General features: G+C 45.4%; 1 protein-coding gene across 3 annotated transcripts in view; it reads left to right on the top strand.

The window, feature by feature from the left end:
- Nucleotides 1-17,737, top strand: part of LOC139260191 (ectonucleoside triphosphate diphosphohydrolase 4-like) — a 124,665-nt gene that overhangs the window by 84,731 nt on the left and 22,197 nt on the right. For 2 of the 3 annotated variants that reach the window (XM_070876463.1, XM_070876465.1), the window contains 4 exons: nt 4,040-4,099; nt 7,104-7,258; nt 12,651-12,817; nt 15,597-15,921. In XM_070876463.1, coding sequence (XP_070732564.1) covers nt 4,040-4,099; nt 7,104-7,258; nt 12,651-12,817; nt 15,597-15,921 — 707 coding nt within the window. The remainder of the gene's footprint in view (nt 1-4,039; nt 4,100-7,103; nt 7,259-12,650; nt 12,818-15,596; nt 15,922-17,737) is intronic. The other variant, XM_070876464.1, reaches the window with a different exon arrangement.

The raw sequence follows: 17,737 nt of genomic DNA, 5'->3' as shown, positions 1-17,737 counted from the left end.
CCCTGGTATCCTAGTCAATATTTATCCCTTCACCAACATCACTAAAACACAGATCATCTGGTCATTATCTCATTGCTGTTTGTGGGACCTTACAGTGCGCAATTTGGCTGACGCGTTTCCTACATTACTACAGTGACTACACTTCAAAAAGTACTTCATTGGCTGTAAAGAGCTTTGGGACGTCCTGTGGTTGTAAAAGACGCTATATAAATGCAAGTTTGTTCTTTTCTGTCTTTCTGCAGTGGCGTAGTCTTCTGACACTCACTATATCTAGGCTCACACATGGGAAATAATCACTTGGACCAACTACTGCAGGATGGCTGGAGCTTGCGGAACAGCACCAATGTATGAGTTTAGAAGAAGGGGAGAGAAAATAAGAACATAAGAAATAGGAGCAGGAGTAGGCCCCTTGAGCCTGCTCCGCCATTCAATAAGATCATGGCTGATCTGATCTGGGCCTCAACTCTACTTCCCTGCCCACTCCCCAGAACCCTTCACTCCCTTATCGTTCAAAAATCTGTCTATCTCCACCTTAAATATATTCAATGACCCAGCCTCCACAGCTCTCTGGGGCAGAGAATTCCACAGATTCACGACCCTCTGAGAGAAGAAATTCCTTCTCATCTCCGTTTTGAATGTGCGACCCCTTATTCCAAAACTATGCCCCCTAGTTCTAGATTTTTCCCACGAGGAGAAACATCCTCTCTGCATCTACCCTGTCCAGCCCCCTCAGAATCTTATACATTTCAGTTAGATCACCTCTCATTCTTCTAAATTCCAATGAGTAAAGGCCCAACCTTTCTTCATAAGACAACCCCTTCATCTCTGGAATCAACCTAATGAACCTTCTCTGAACTGCCTCCAATGCAAGTATAATCCCTCCTTAAATAAGGAGACCAAAACTGCACGCAGTACTCCAGGTGTGGTCGTACCAAGAGAGAGGAGAGAATGAGGGCAGAGAACCTGAATGCTCTGCAAAGCTTAAGCATGCAGCTGTTGCACACAGACCGTGCACACACGGTCGACGTGCTCGTGGTGTACAAGGCATGCGGACGTCAGTGTGGCCTGGCACCGATCCAGCTTTGCCTTTGTTTTCTTGCGTGGTTGTAAGAGGCCTTAAATTTGCTGTGACAAGACATCTGCATTGCAATGCACTTTATATTAAAAAAAATATTTGAATCACTGATTTTGTGGTATGATTGACACCCAGAAAGTAATTGCATCTTCTTTGATGAGCTGAGAATGGCAATCGGCAGCTGGATCAGTCCTGTGCACCGTGCTGATCCAAATAACCTGACAATTGCAAGTTCCGTTACACCCCAGCATTAATATGATTGATATCTGGGTCAGCTGCACAGAGGTAATGTAGTCTACTCCCAAAACCCATCAATGCAGGGCAAAATGTGTAAAAATGTGCTTTATATATTTTTGATATATATGAATGACTTGGATTTTGCAATACAGAGTAAAATTTCTAAAATTTGCTGATGATACCAAACTTGGTGTGGCAAACAGTGAGGGTGATTCCAATCGACTGCAACAGGACGACATAGATAGGCTGGCAGAATGGGCAGACAAGTGGCAGATGAAATTTAATACAGAGAAATGTAAGGTGCTGCATTTTGGCAGAAAGGATAGGGAGAGGCAAGATAGACTTAATGGCTCAGTTCTAAAGAGTGTGCAGGGACAGAGGGACCTGGAGGTTCATGTACATAGTTCCTTGAAGGTGGCAGGACATATTGAGAGAGTAGTTAGCAAAGCATATGGGATCCTGGGCTTCATAAATAGAGGTATAGAGTACAAAAGCTGGGAAGTTCTGCTGAACCTTTATAAATCTCTGGTTAGGCCACAACTAGAGTATTGTGTCCAGTTCTGGTCACCACACTTTAGGAAGGATATGAAGGTCCTTGAGAGGGTGCAGAGGATATTTACCGGAGTGATTGCAGGGATGAGGGATTTTAGCTACAAGGTTAGGTTGGAGAAGCTGGTCTTGTTCTCCTTTGAGCAAAGGAGATTGAGGGGAAATTTGATCGAGGTGTACAAGATTATGACTGGTTTGGATAAAGTAGAGAGAGAAAGGCTCTTCCCATTAGCTGATGGTACAAGGACTAGGGGACACAGATTTAAGGTTTTAAGGGGAATGTGAGGAAGAACGTTTTTACGCAGCGAGTGATAATGACCTGGAACTCGCTGCCGACGAGGGTGATGGAAGCAGAGACGATCAATGATTTCAAAAGGAAATTGGATAGGCACTTGAGAGAAATAAACTTGCAGGGCTACAGGGATACAGCGGGGGAATGGGACTGACTGGATTGCTCTACAGAGAGTCAGCATGGACTTGATGGGCCGAATGTCCACCTCCTGTGCTGTAATGACTCTATATGAGTGTGCCTAGGTTTCTGTTAGCACTCAGTTTTTCTCTGTTTTTCCCCCTTTGAAGAAATCTTTTTTTTCAATGAAATAACCTGCAACCTTGCTCCAAATAGGATTCCATTTATCAGTGAGCAAAAATTGCTCCTCTCGGTAATTAAACCACTCGTCAGCCGGACTTGATAGCATCTTCAGATACATACAGGGTTCCTGTTGAGAAGTTTAAAAAAAAAACAAAGAAATGATTTTTCTCAGTACTTTAAATCCCCCCCCCCCCCCCCCCGCCTCCATTATCTTTTGGATTTATTTTCAGAAACCCTCCTGCTTGAAATTGACAGTACGTCAGGCTATGTGAACAGCCCGTACTTAAACACGATCATTGTAACCTATACTGAGAAGAGAGACTTTTCATTGCAGTTGATCAAGTTGTCTTGCCATGCAATCGCTGCGCTCTTCTCTGAATTACACTGAAAATGTCCCTGTGTATGTTTCAAGCTCCACGAACACTAGTATGTGATTCTTATAAGGTGGAGATTGCATCAGTGGATGGAAACTTTTGACTTGTCAAGGACTGGTGGTGGGAGCTTGCTATTTTCTTTGCAAATGGTCATGTGACCCTGCTAAAATTGTAACACGCAAGACTAATGCAAACCAGACTGAAATAGTGCACAGCTATTAAAACAGCACCATTTCCTTTGCGTTTTATCTTGCCTTGCCTAATTTCTTCGCCGGCCTCCTCTTGCAAAGATGCTAACTCTTTGCCGGGGCACAGTTTGCTCGACCTCAGGTTGTCTTGTCATGCAGGTCAGGGAAGGTTCACGAGGTTGATTCCTGACATGAAGGGGTTATCTTATGAAGAAAGGTTGAGCAGGTTGGACCTGTACTCATTGGAGTTTAGAAGAATGAGAGGTGATCTTATTGAAACGTACAAGATTCTGAGGGGGCTGGACAGGGTAGATGCAGCGAGGATGTTTCCCCTCCTGGGGGGAATCTAGAACTAGGGGGCATCATTTCAGAATAAGGAGTTGCCCATCTAAAACAGAACTGAGGAGAATTTCTTCTCCTAGAGGGTCGCAAATCTTTGGAATTCTCTACCCCAGAGAGCTGTTGAGGTTTGGTCATTGAATATATTTAAGGTAGAGATAAGACAGATTTTTGAACGATAAGGGAGTCAAGGGTTATGGGGAGAGGGTAGGGAAGTGGAGTTGAGGCCAAGATCAGATCAGCCATGATCTTATTGAATGGCGGAACAGGCTCGAGGGACCATGTAGCCTACTCCTGCTCCTATTATGTTCAGCCAACCACTGGTAACCCACCTGCATTACTCACGTGTGGGCCTTCAACAGCGAGTGTTAGCGGGCTGTTCAAATGGTGTTTGTCAGTTGATCAAAGCATTCAGTTGTTTGCACTCCTCTGCCAGCCTTCTTATCAGGCTCTGTGATGTGTGCACATTATGGGGTAAGTAGGACGCTACAAAAGGGAGGAATTGTACTGCGATTCAGTAAGGTCCTCATTTTGCCCTCATTCCTCCCAAAAACTCTTTGAGGTTTTGGCTCCAGTGCGTGGTGTGTGCCTGATGCTGAGGTGCGGCATTCCGAAGCGCTTTCTCCGATGTATTTTCTTTTCCGTATTTCAATCTTGCTGCTGACATGTAGAATTATTTTGGCAGGAGTCTATGCCTGGATTGGAATCAACTTTGTTCTGGGACGTTTTGACCATATCGAAGATGGTAAGTTCGCCTGTGAATGTCGCTGAGTTTCAAATCCCTCCAAATGGGGGTGTCACCTCACCCGACCTCTGCCATCTGTTCTGGCCCGTGTCCTGGTGTGCATACTCCACTCTTGACTCCAGTCAGATGTCTCCCCGCCCTTCCTCCTCTTGGCTTCATTATCGATGACAGCTTTCAGTCCCCCCGCCCCTCGGCTCCCATCCCTGTTTTCTCTGGAGCTCTCTTCCCAAACCGCTTTATTTGGCTAGTTTTCTTCCCTGTCCTCTGAAAGCCATTTTGAAACCTGCTTCTTCGACTGTGCTACATGCCCAGACATCGCTCCTACTTTCTGCCATTTATTCTTTTCCTCCCCTATAAAGTGCCTTAACATACTTTTGCTACCTCAGTGTTATCTAAATGTTCTGCTTCCTTTTTCTGGTTCGGGCAGTTTCTGTTTGGTGTTTACTGCCTTATTTTAGTCTCCGAAAAGTTATTTTTGCAGGAAATGTTTACACAACCACCAACATCCTTTCAGAAGCCCCTAATTTCACATGTGTCTGCTTTAAAAATCACATACTTTTCTTTGTAGTATATAAAGGTTTGTAACAGCGGCCAGCACGTTTAGATTCCCCCAGCCAAAAGGGTGAGCAACAACCTGAGTCCAGGAGCAGGAGGAGGCCATTCAGCCCCTCAAACCTGTTCTGCCATTCAACGAGATCAGGGCTGATCTGTATCCTATCTCCATTTACCCACCTTGGCTCCATATCCCTTAATATCCTTGGCTAGCAAAAATCGATCAATTTCAGATTTTAAATGATTAATTGAGCTAGCATCTACTGCTTTTTGTGGGAGGGAGTTCCACACTTCTTACCACCCTTTGTGTGAAGAAGTGTTTCTTAACTTCTCTCCTGAATGGCCTGGCTCTGATTTTAAGATTGTTGTTCCCTTGTCCGAGACTCCCCCACTAGCAGAAAAGTTTCTATCTACCCTATCAATTTCTTTCAAAATCCGAAAAACTTCAATCAAATCAACCCCTTAACCTTCAATGGGACCCTATAACCTTCTATAACCCCTTAACTTCATATGAGGGAGTGCTGCACTGTTGGAGGTGCCATCTTTCAGATGAGACATTAAACTGAGGCCCCACCTGCCCTCTCAGGTGGACGTAAACGATCCCATGACACTATTTTGAAGAAGAGCAGGGGAATTATCCCCAGTATCCTGGACAATATTTATCCCTCAATCAATATAAAGAAAACAGATTATCTGGTCATTATCATCTTGTTGTTTGTGGGAGTTTGCTGTGCGCAAATTGGCTGCCGCGTTTCCCACATTACAACAGTGACTACATTCGCTGCAAAGTGCTTTGAGACGTCCGGTGGTCGTGAAAGGCGCTACATAAATGCAAGCCTTTTATTTTCTAGGGAATACAAGCCTTAGTTAAGTAATCTCTCCTCATCTGCTTTTATTTTTAATGTTCGTTTGCCAAGTGGACAGCTATGTTGTGTAAGTTATTGTATCTGCTCAAGCCCCAAGCAAGTTCTGGGCAAAACAAAAAGCCAGCTGGCCACAAAACATAACATTTCCCAAATCACAATCCTGTTGGGGCCGATTGCAGTAAACTTTTGAACTCGGAAAATCCCACAGTATATGGCCTTACATTTGTGCCTTGTGCTGTCCATGTTTTATAAAGCAGATGTCCCTCTCCCCTCCTCACCTTTAGAGCCCTGGTAACATTCTGATGAGAGAGAGAGCGGTTTCCTTTTATTAGCCTGGGCTGAGTTGAAGCCCTGTGCCTAACCATGGTAGACATGGCCTTGGGAACATTTCAGCCCCCCCACCCCCAACCCCGGTTTGCACACAGTCTGAATTTGAAACCAGTTTGGGCGACATTAAGTTTGTTGCATTCTGGCTTTTAAAAAGTAGCTGCACAAGTATTTGATTAGGAAAGGAACCGAATGTTCCAAGGACAGATTTAGACGAATGCTATGGTTTCCATTGTGCTGGGTCACGGGAAATTCAGTTGTACAACGCAACTGGTCAGAGCTGAATAACATAAACAAGAATGTAGATTGATATCCTGGCATTTTTATTTGATTGCCTTAGAAGTCATGGAAAGATTTATCGTGAACAGTTTTACGAGTGGTTATACACCCCTCTTCCGAATTCCTTCCCCCCCCCCCCCTCCTCCGACCACCACCAAGATGAAGTAAGTAGGGGAGAGTCTTTGATGGTATAGATTGTTCATGGGTTGTTGGAAGGAGTGACATGATGTCTGAAATGGCCTTATTTATTAATCTCTGTTCTTGTCAATAAAAGCAGCTGAAAGGTTGGTGTAGGTCAGAGACTGGATATTCTGCAACGTGTCTCACCTCCTGATTTCAAAAAGCCTTTTCATCATCTACAAGCCACAATTCAAGTGTGTGATGGAATACTCTCCACTTGCCTGGATAGGTGCAGCTGCAACTGCACACAAAGCTCGACACCATCCAGGACAAAGCAGCCCGCTTGATCAGCACTCCATCCACCACCTTAAGCATTCACTCCCTCCACCACCGGCGCACTGTGGCTGCAGTGTGTGCCTTCTATAAGATGCACTGCAGCAACTCGCCAAGGCTTCTTCAGCAGCACCTCCCAAACCTGCAAACTCTACCACCTAAAAGATCAAGGGTAGCAGGTGTATGGAACACCATCATCTGAAAATTCCCCTCCAAGTTACACACCATCCTGACTTGGAAATATCGTCGCTGGGTCAAACTCCTGGAACTCCTTCCCTAACAGCACCATGGGATCACCTTCATCACATGGACTGCAGCGGTTCAAGAACACAGCAAACCGCCACCTTCTAAGGACAACTAGAGACGGGCAATAAATACTGGCCTGGCCAGCGGTGCCCACATCCCAAGAATGAATATATATTTTTTAAAGTTGTGCTTGTGCTGTGTTGCAAAGCCTATTGGATTTTAATAGGCCACTGATCTAATCGCAGCCTCTTGCTGTTCTTGCTCTCTCCTGTTGCGTTTAGATGACGATGCACGTGTTGCCGTAACTGTGTCCAGCAATCCCAACCAAGGTCCTGTGATTCGCAAGCGGACCGTCGGCATACTGGATATGGGCGGAGCTTCTGTTCAAATTGCTTATGAGGTGACAAATCCTGTAACCTTTGTCTCACCGGAGCAGGTCAGCATTTAAGCTTATTTTAATTGTTATTACAACAACAACTTGTATTTATATAGCACCTTTAATGTAGTGAAACGTCCCAAGACGCTTCACAGGAGCATTATGAGATAAAAATTTGACACTGAGCTGCACAAGTAGAAATTAGGGCAGGTCACGAGGTAGGTTTTAAGGAGCATCTTGAAGGAGGAAAGCGAGGTAGAGAAATGGAGAGGTTTGGGCAGGGAGTTCCAGAGTTTGGGGCCTAGGCACAGCCACCACTGATTGAGCGATTACAATCAGGGATGCTCAAGAGGGCAGAATTAGAGAAGCACAGACATCTCGGGGGTTTGAGGGGGGGGGGGGGCGGCGTTGTGGAGCTGGAGGCGATTACAGAGATAGGGAGGGGTGAGGGCATGGAGGGATTTGAAAATAAGGGTGAAAATGTTGAAATCGAAGCATTGCTTAACCGGAAGCCAATGTAAATCAGTGAGCACAGGAGGTGATTGGTGAGTGGAATTTGGTGCGAGTTAGGACACGGGCAGCTGAGTTTTGGATCGTCTCAAGTTTACGTCGGGTAGAACATGGGAGGCCAGCCAGGAGTAGTTGGAATAGTCAAGTCTAGAGGTAACAAATGCATGGATGAGGGCTTCAGTAGCAGATGAGCTGAGGCAGTGGTGGAGACGGGCAATGTTATGGAGGTGGAAATAGGTGGTCTTAGTTATGCTGCGGATATGTGGTCAAAAGCTCATTTCAAATATGACACCAAGGTATATTTACTCAGGACAGCTGCTTTTGGATTATGACTCACTGGTTGCAAGAAATGCACTACAACGACCCCTTGGTTCTCTTTCTTGGCCTCCTTGCTTGCTGATGCACGAACCCGCTATATCTCGCTGTCCAATCCAGCGAAAAGAAGCCAAAATCACCTCTCTTTTTCACAGCCCCAGTTTAATCCTTGTCCACAGATTCCTGATGGAAAGTGTTCATGCGGTGGACATCAGGCAGGGGCAGAATTGAGCTCAGCTGTGATTCCCCTTGCAGTTGGATAACCGTGGATTCACACCTGAAGAATAACCATGTTGGGAGGTACCATCGGTAGAGGTGGGGGAAATGATAGAAATTTACCTCTTCCTCGAATACGCTCCACTGTTATCAGTTTCAGAATTTCATCCTTGTTTTCAAATCCCTCCATGGCCTCGCCCCATCCTAGCTCTATCCCCAACCTCCTCCCGCCCTACAATCCTCCAAGAATTCTGCATTCCTCTAATTCTGCCATTTTGTGCATCCTCGATTTTCTTTGCACCACCATTGATGGCCGTGCCTTCAGTGGCTTAGGCACTATGCTGTGGAATTTTCTCCCTAAACGTCTCTGCCTCCCTAACTGGCCTCCTTTAAGATGCTTCTTAAAACCTGCCCCAGTGACCAAGCTTTTGGTCACCTGTCCTGATATCTCCTTGTGTACCTTGGTGTCAGATTTGTTTGATAATGCTCCTGTGAAGTGTCTTGGGATGTTTTACTATATTAAAGGCACTTATATGAATGCAAGTTGTTGTTATTATGAGGTCTCTCTTATTGCAGTACGTACAAACTGTGCTGTGAGGAATTTTAGTTTGCAAATAACTGTGGCCACATCAATAACATTTACAAACAGTACTTTATAGTGAATGTAACTGCTTCCTATAGTAATGTTCCTCTTTCATTACAAAAGACTATAATTAAAGGAAAACAATACTGTGGCATACAGCTGCATTCATTGTAGTCTAATCTAAGGCAGAAGGTTTTTTTTTAAAAAAAGAAGGTAAATGATTTCTATCTGTTAAAGAAAACACACTGGCAACCAGTTTGATGCCCACTTATGCTACTGGTGAAATGCTTTTCCTGAGGTAGGACACATTAGCATCCTTCTTGTATCTCGGTCCAAAGCTTTGAGTAATGCTGAATTTTCTACTGCTGCTGTTGTGAGAAACCCTCACCAACAGACCCACCGCTGCCGTAAGCAGTGCACTTCACCTCGTGGTAATCGCCAACAATGGGTACGGCAGCATAGTGGATATGTTGCTGGACTAGTAATCCAGAGGCCCAGACTAATGCTCTGGAGACGTGAGTTCAAATAAATCTGGAATAAAAAGTTAGTATCAGTAATGGTAACCATGAAATTACCTGATTGTCATTAAAAATTCGTCTGGTTCACCAATGTCCTTGAGGGAAGGAAATCTGCCGCCCTTACCCGGTCTGGCCTATATGTGACTCCAGACACACAGCAATGTGGTTGACTCTTAACTGCCCTCTGAAATGGCCTAGCGAGCCACTCAGTTATAACAAGGGCAATTAGGGATGGGCAATAAATGCTGACATTGCCAACGACGCCCACATCCCATGAATGAATAAAAAAAAGTTACTGGCAAGAGGAGAACAATGAAGATTTCTCTTGATTCATGGCAAAAATATTTAGCAAGCCACCCATCCCCATCCACAGCCACAGCCACAGCTGACCAAGATGGCGGACAGGATGGCAGTATTCTAGGGAGTTCTCCCTGAACATATTTATCCCTGGCCATCCGTTCCCATCCTTCACTCTTTCTCCCCCAATCTCTACACCCCCGCCCCGCCACTGTTTAAGCTTAACCTGGCCATAATCGTGGGCGTATTTCTTACCCCTAAAGTGTATTCCTTACCCCTAAAATCCGTGCTGCAAGGGCAGCTACCTGAGCCCACTGCCCATCCCCCATCCATGCCTGCTCCTTACCTCCATCTGTGAGCACCGGATTTACCACCCAGATCGACCTTCCTGCTGCCCGGGACTTTCCACCTGGACCTTCCTACTGCCCAAGACTTTCGCTCCCCCACTGGATGTGACCGACTCAGCTGCTCCACTCGATCCCCGACGACGTCCGGTGAATTTCCAACCAGCTCCGACCACAGATTTGGGCCCTACCTTCTCTCTCCGCCCTCACATTCTGTCCTCCCTCTGATGACGTTCTGATCTCCCTCCGGCGACGTTCTGGCCTCCCTCCGGCCACTGGTCCATCACAGCTGTGGAGCCCCTGTCGAGCATGTGGTGCGTGCAATGGCAGCGGCCTTTCTGACCTTCCCTCCTCCCACAAAGTGGATCTCTGGTCATCCCAATGCCTGTCCACAGGCAGGAGCTAACACCTGGGAAAGGGAAGCATTACCTCAAATTTCTCACCCCCACTCTCTACACCTCGGATCTCTCACCATCTCTCCGAAAGGTGCTCCTCACCCACTCTCTCCTTCCTGCTCCGCACCCACTCTCTCCTTCCTGCTCCTCATCCACCCCTCTCTCCTTCCTGCTCAGCTGGGTGGGACTGCACTTGCCTGGTTCCATTCTTATCTATCTAGTCACTTACCAGAGAATCACCTGCAATGGCTTCTCTTCCCGCTCCCGAACCATTACCTCTGGAGCAATGTTTCCTGTAATTTTTTTGGGGGGGTGCGGCCCCTTTAAGGGGCGGCGCAGCCCATTCACAGTTTTGTGCACGCGCAAAATTTAACATTGCAAAAACCTGTCCCGGACTGCTCAGCACAGCAGAGAGCTGCACAGCCGCACAGCTTGTAGAGAACAAACATAAGAAATAGTAGCCTGCTCTGCTCTGGAGTCCCCAAAGGATCTATCCTTGGCCCCTTCCTATTCCCCGTCTACATGTTGCCCCTTGGCGACATCATCCGAAAACACAGCGTCAGTTTCCACATGTACGCCGACGACACCCAGCGCTACCTCACCACCACCTCTCTCGATCCCGCCACTGTCTCTCAATTATCAGACTGCTTGTCCGACATCTAGTACTGGATGAGCAGAAATTCCTTTCAGCTAAGTATTGGGAAGCCCATTGTTTTCGGTCCCCTCCACAAACTCCTGTTCCCTAGCCACCGCCTCCATCCCTCTCCCTGACAACCGTCTGAGACTAAACCAGACACTTTGGTCAAAGTTTTCCTTTAATTACAAGGGCTGCTATGCACACATTTGTTCTTTGGTAAGTTACAGCAGGAGAAAATTTGCGATCTGTTGGGCTAAAAGGGATGCAGTTTATAATGGTCCTAGATTTTTGCCAGACATGATAAGAACTGCTGCCTGAGCTGTTGCAGCTAATAGTCCTTCACTGTGGTTTTGAACTGTCTGTCTGTAGATAGCAATATTCCAATTCAAGGTTCTGTCCAGGGTCAGACGTGGTTGTTGGCCAACTGTATTAAACACAAAGCTCTACTGTCTCGGGAGCAACTTGGGAGGGAGGCATTGGTAATGAAGGTTATACGGTCACACAGCTGACACTTTATATAAAACTAGTCAAATTGCTGTGGCACTGCACCCGGGGAGTTGAGACCAAGTGTAATCATCAGATGAAGCAGGGTTAGAGAATGGCCTCGGGCATGTAGACATAATTCGATCCTCATTTTAAAGTCATACATTCTGCCCTTATTATTCTATAATACTTTGATTTTGTTTTAATAGTTGGATAGAACTTGCATTTATATAGCGCTTTTCACAACCTCAGGATGTCCACAATCTACTGCACAATGCACATTCGTCAGTTTCTGAAGCACCAAGTATAGGAGGCAACTTGTCGATCGGCAATGCCTTTTTAAAGAAAATTGCATTTATATAGTCCCTTTCACGACCTCAGGACATCCCAAAGCGCTTTACAGCCAATTAAGTACTTTTTGAAATGTCATCATTATCGTAGGCAGTCCCTCGAAACGAGGATGACTTGCTAATGTAGCCACTGTTGTAATGCAATGTAATATTATAATAAAATAGCAAAATGTATGCCAATTTAGGAAGCAAAGCAGTAGAACTGGTAAGAGCATAGGAATCCTCAGAACTGACTAAGGAGCTGGGAGATGCAAAACTGAGTGACAACAACGCCACCTCTGGCAGAAGGGAGTAATCACAGTGCGACATGTTTACATAGGAAGTTTCAGTATAAATGTGAACATAGTAATTTATAATGGAAATGTCGACAACAATTGTGAGCAGAATTTTAATATTATACATACTGAGCATTTTTTTAAAAAAGAGAATCAGCTTTGAAATGCTTTTAAAAGGAGAAGTGATCAAATCACAATGTGGGGGTAATCTTTACTCTGTGTGCTTGAGGTGGGAAGTGACTGACGCTGGATGCAAGAATTGGAAAATCGTTCCATTCTCAGCACTGACGGACTTCGCCTCTGAGAACAAAGTTCATTCAAACCATAAAAGGGGAAAGAAATTATTTGTAGTTATTTATTTTTTACATTTCTTTTGGCTTTTTGTTTGTCGGAAGGATTTTTTTTTGGTTAGGAAGAAAGGGGAACAAATATTCGAGAGATTCTTCGTGCATCCTAAGGTTTCTGCCGCAATGCTTTCAATTAAGCTTTAAAATTTCACGCTGACTAAGCTGCAGGTTTGTCATTGCAGGAAGAAGCTGCTAAAAGTCTGTTGGCTGAATTCAACCTTGGCTGTGACATCCAAAATACTGAGCATGTGTACAGAGTCTATGTAACTACCTTCCTGGGATTTGGTGGGAATTATGCTCGGCAGCGCTATGAAGACCTCATTTTTAATAATATCACGACTACAAACAGGTACGTTACTCAATGAGGGCGGCAGTTAGCTGTCGGAAGCGCCGTAATTGGAGGGCTCACTGAGCAGGGCGTTCGTGCAATGGCTCAACATGGAGATCATTGAAGGTTGGCATGCAGGTGAAGAAGGCAAATGGCATGTCGACCTTCATAGCTAGGGGATTCGAGTATAGGAGCAGGGAGGTCTTTCTGCAGCTGTAGAGGGCCTTGGTGAGGCCTCACCTGGAATATTGTGTTCAGTTTTGGTCTCCTAATCTGAGGAAGGACATTTTTGCTATTGAGGGAGTGCAGCAAAGGTTCACCAGACTGATTCCCGGGATGGCAGGACTGACATATGAGGAGAGACTGGATCGACTGGGCCTGTATTCACTGGAGTTTAGAAGAATGAGAGGGGATCTCATAGAAACATATAAAATTCTGACGGGACTGGACAGGTTAGATGCAGGAAGAATGTTCCTGATGTTGGGGAGTCCAGAATCAGGCGTCACAGTCTAAGGATAAGGGGTAAGTCATTTAGGACCGAGATGAGGAGAAACCTCTTCACTCAGAGAGTTGTTAACCTGTGGAATTCTCTTCCGCAGATAGTTGTTGATGCCAGTTTGTTAGATATATTCAGGAGGGAATTGGATATGGCCCTTACTGCTAAAGGGATCAAAGGGTATGGAGAGAAAGCAGGAAAGGGGTACTGAGGTGAATGATCAGCCATGAGCTTATTGAATGGTGGTGCAGGCTCGAAGGGCCGAATGGCCGAATGGCCTACTCCTGCACTATTTTCTATGTTTCTATGTCTGGGCTGGCTGACTTCAGCTGGGATCACGGCTGGCATGGTATCATTGGTCTCAGTGCCTTATGTTAGGAAGGCACACGGGATACTTTCCTCTCTTAACCAAGACATAGAATAGAAGAGCAGGAAGGTTATGCTTGAACTGTAAAACACTGCATGCAGTTCTAGTCGCCACATTGCAGGAAAGATGTGATTCCACTAGAGAGGGTACAGAGGAGGTTTATGAGGATGTTGTCAGGACTGGAGAATTTTAGCCATGAGGAAAGATTGGATAGGCTGCGGTTGTTTTCTTTGGAACAGGGGATGCTTGATTGAGGTGTATAATATTACGAGGGACCTAGATAGGAAGGACCTATTTCCCTCAGCAGAGAAATCAATAACCAGGAGGCATAGATTTAAAGTAATTGGTGGAAGGATTAGAGGGGATTTGAGGAAAACGTTTTTCGCCCAGAAGGTGGTGGGGGTCTGGAACTCACTGCCTTAAAGGGTGGTAGAGGCAGAAACCCTCACCACATTTTAAAAGTACTTGGATGTGCACTTGAAGTGCCGTAACCTGCAGGGCTACGGACCGAGAGCTGGAAGGTGTGATAGGCTGGATAGCTTTTTTTCGGCCAACACAGACACGATGGGCCAAATGGACTCCTTCTGTGCCATAAATTTCTATGATTTTATTCTATAAGGGGAGAATCACACACGGTTCCTCGTCCCTATTCAGCAATCCTTGTTGTAAATGCACACGCGTAGCCATCGGGTGAGAACGGGATCAGGCTCTACCGTGATGCCCTTTGCAATCAAAGAGTCACACAGGATTCAGTGTCTACCTGGTTGGCGTACAAGAGGGGAAGCCCGCAAATGTGGAAACGTACCCTATCTAAGAGAGGAAGAGCAGAAGATGGGAAAAAATGAGAAGATATATACAGGAACTGTAAAAAAAAAAAAACATTGTAAAGTGGTGTGACATTTTTGTCGCACATCGCAAAAGGGGCAAGAAGGATCTTGTATTTATGTAGCATCTTTCAGATGCTCGGGATGTCCCAAAGCGCTGTGTTTAGTTGATGGAAGAATATACTTTTGACATACAGATGCCTATGATAAAACTGTACTGTGTTAAGTGAATAGTATTTCAATTTGATTTCATGCCACCGTCCCCCCTAAAAGATCAGCAAAATGTTGTTGCTTGAGTACAAGCATTGAGCATAGTCATCATCATCATCATCAATCATCATAGGCAGTCCCTTGGAATCGAGGAAGACTTGCTTCCACTCTAAAAATGAGTCCTTAGGTGACTGAACAGTCCAATACGAGAACCGCAGTCCCTGTCACAGGTGGGACAGATAGTCGTTGAAGGAAAGGGTGGGTGGGACAGGTTTGCCACACGCTCTTTCCGCTGCCTGTACTTGATTTCTGCATGCTCTCGGCGATGAGATTCGAGGTGCTCAGCGCCCTCCCGGATGCACTTCCTCCACTTAGGGCGGTCTTTGGCCAGGGACTCCCAGGTGTCAGTGGGGATGTTGCACTTTATCAGGGAGGCTTTTAGCATAGAATTATATATTGACACCACATTGCGCACTTCTGTACTAAGTTAGTGGCTCTCTCTGTCTTCTTTGCAAACGATGTATAGAATAACAGGAAAGAAGTTACTGGCTGGGATTTAATCAAGGGGTTCAGAGGGTTTTTATACAGTGTAATAATGGATACCTGGGATGAGTTACAGGCTGGGATCTGCTTGAGGGCTTCTATGTATAGAATAATGGATATTTGCGAGTCATTACAAAGCATTAGAGTTCAAGAGGTTTACATTTATTAATGGTTTACCTGCATGTCACCAGGACAAGCGAAGTACATATAAAACTGAGTCCCCCAAAAAAGCAGAAAATAAAAGTGAATTTGAAATTTAGATGCGTGCCATTTTCTAAATGGAACAAATGAAAGGGGAAGGAAATACTATTTAACTTGCCGGAGAGTGTTTGGAGCATAAAGCTGTTGCCTTTTTTGCAGATTGCTTGAACAGCATATAGGTGTCAGTGCAGAGGGCCCTTACCTCGACCCCTGTTTGTCTGTTGAAACCACCGACACCATTCAGAAGAGTGAGCAGACCTTGCACCTGAAAGGAGCTGGGAACTTTGACAAGTGTTGCAAGAAAATAAAACCATTCTTGAACAAAGGGAATGAGACCAACGCATCCCTCAATGGGGCTTATCAGTCTCCCATTGACTTCCACAATAGCGAATTCTACGGATTCTCCGAGTTTTATTACTGCACTGAGGACGTGTTGCGTATAGGAGGTCAATACGATGCTGTTAAGTACACAAAAGCAGCCAAGGTATGGAAGCCCAGTACTTCTCTCACGTGGTCATAAAAATCATTTTTTATAAAAACCAACACATCGACTTTTGCAGCACAGAAACAGGCCATTCGGCCCAACTGGTCCATACTGGTGTTTATGCTCCACACAAGCCTCCTGCCACCTCTCTTCATCTAACCCTATTAGCATAATCTTCTACTTTCTTTCTCTCTCATGTGTTTAGCTTCCTCTTCAATGCATCTATGCTATTCGACTCAACTACTCCTTGTGGTAGCGTGTTCCACATTCTAAGCCGCTCTTTTGACCAGCAGTGACTGACATTTAATAGATGGGAGAGGTTGTTTGAGACATTTTGGCTCATATGTCCAGAAAGATGCTGCAATTTAGTTTCCTTCTCCCCCCTTTCCCCCTCCTCCTGCCATCATGGTATCCAGGATTTGAGAGTTGTTGCTTCCAGAGTTCTATCCAGAAGTCCATTCCCCATGTTGATCTCTCTGTGTGTGGTATCAGTCCTAAACTTGCCTTTTACTAATTTAAATCACTTGTGCTATGTCACAGTTTAGTTTGAGGCAATATTCTGGATCTACCTTTTCCACACCATGTAAAAGACAAACTAATTGAAATAGTCCTCCGGATATCCCAAAATGCTTTACAACTCATGGTGTACTTTCTGAAGAGCAGTGAGTGCTGCATAGGCAAATGTGGGAGCCATAATTGCGTACAGTATGATTCCACAAACAGTAAATGAATGAATGGCCAGTCCATCTGTTTTTGGCGGTGTTGTTCACTGGAGGAATTTTGGCCAGGACATTGGGAGATGCCCAGAGTTATCCCAGAATCTTGGGAGTTTACCATCTTGTATACCTCTACAAGCTCACAACTCAGTCGCCTCTTTCCCAATCTGACAAGGCCTATTTCCTCTTGTCACCCAAGTCCTCTGATGGTAGTGATCTTTTTTGAATTACCTCCAAGGCTTGAATGCCTATCTTGCGTCTTGGTGACCAGAACTGGAGATGTGGGCCGACTAAGGCACTATACAGCTTGAGTGTAATTTTCCCTGGCTTGTATTCTACTGTTGCGGTTCAGCGTTCTATTTGCTTCAGAGTGATGGGCATGTTACCCTAATAGTCTACTAAAACCTCATGGTCTCTCTCAACCTCATCCTTCTTCCACATTTACTCGTGTCGGCACCACAGATAACTGCAGCGACCTGAGTTCAAAGTTGTGGCTGCTCTTAGTTGGTCTCCGAATAGGATCTACATGGTCTTGTACCTAACAGGAATGACAAGGTATGAAAGAAACGTTAAAATTACTTTATAAATCTGGTCAGAGGTCGTTCCCCCCCCACTATATTTTTATCTGTAGTTTCAGAACTCTCTTCCCAAACATCATAGAATTGTGATGTGTCCCGGGAGAGTGTACAAAGACGCTAACAGTGAGAAAGTAAGAACCTTTGACCAAACTCATAAACTCATAGGATGGTCAAGCTTGTCTGCAGTTGCCATCAATGTCCTTCAACACCAGCTTCAGAATAGTGTTTTTTTTCAAATCCCCACCCCACATCTCCCCCCCCCCCCCCCCCCCCCCAACCTGGCTACCTTTCTATGTGAGCAAACATGCACAACCTGCGTCGATGCGAGTGGGGCAGTCTATGCACAGTTGGCAGGAGGTCAGTTGATCAGAGATGCAACGTCGGGTTCAAAGAAGGAAGCGATGAGCTTAGATCAGGGCCCGTAGCCACAGAGAACGGGGAGAGAGGACTCAGCCACTTTACCACTCTGGCTGGCAAATGCCTTGCTTTTTTTCTCCCTTCGGATTTGGCCGGCGCTGGCAA

Source organism: Pristiophorus japonicus, chromosome 3 (genome assembly GCF_044704955.1).
Source record: "Pristiophorus japonicus isolate sPriJap1 chromosome 3, sPriJap1.hap1, whole genome shotgun sequence".
In the NCBI taxonomy this organism is placed as follows: domain Eukaryota; kingdom Metazoa; phylum Chordata; class Chondrichthyes; family Pristiophoridae; genus Pristiophorus; species Pristiophorus japonicus.
Note: the sequence above shows the minus strand (reverse complement) of the source record. Positions and strands in the feature narration are given on the sequence as shown.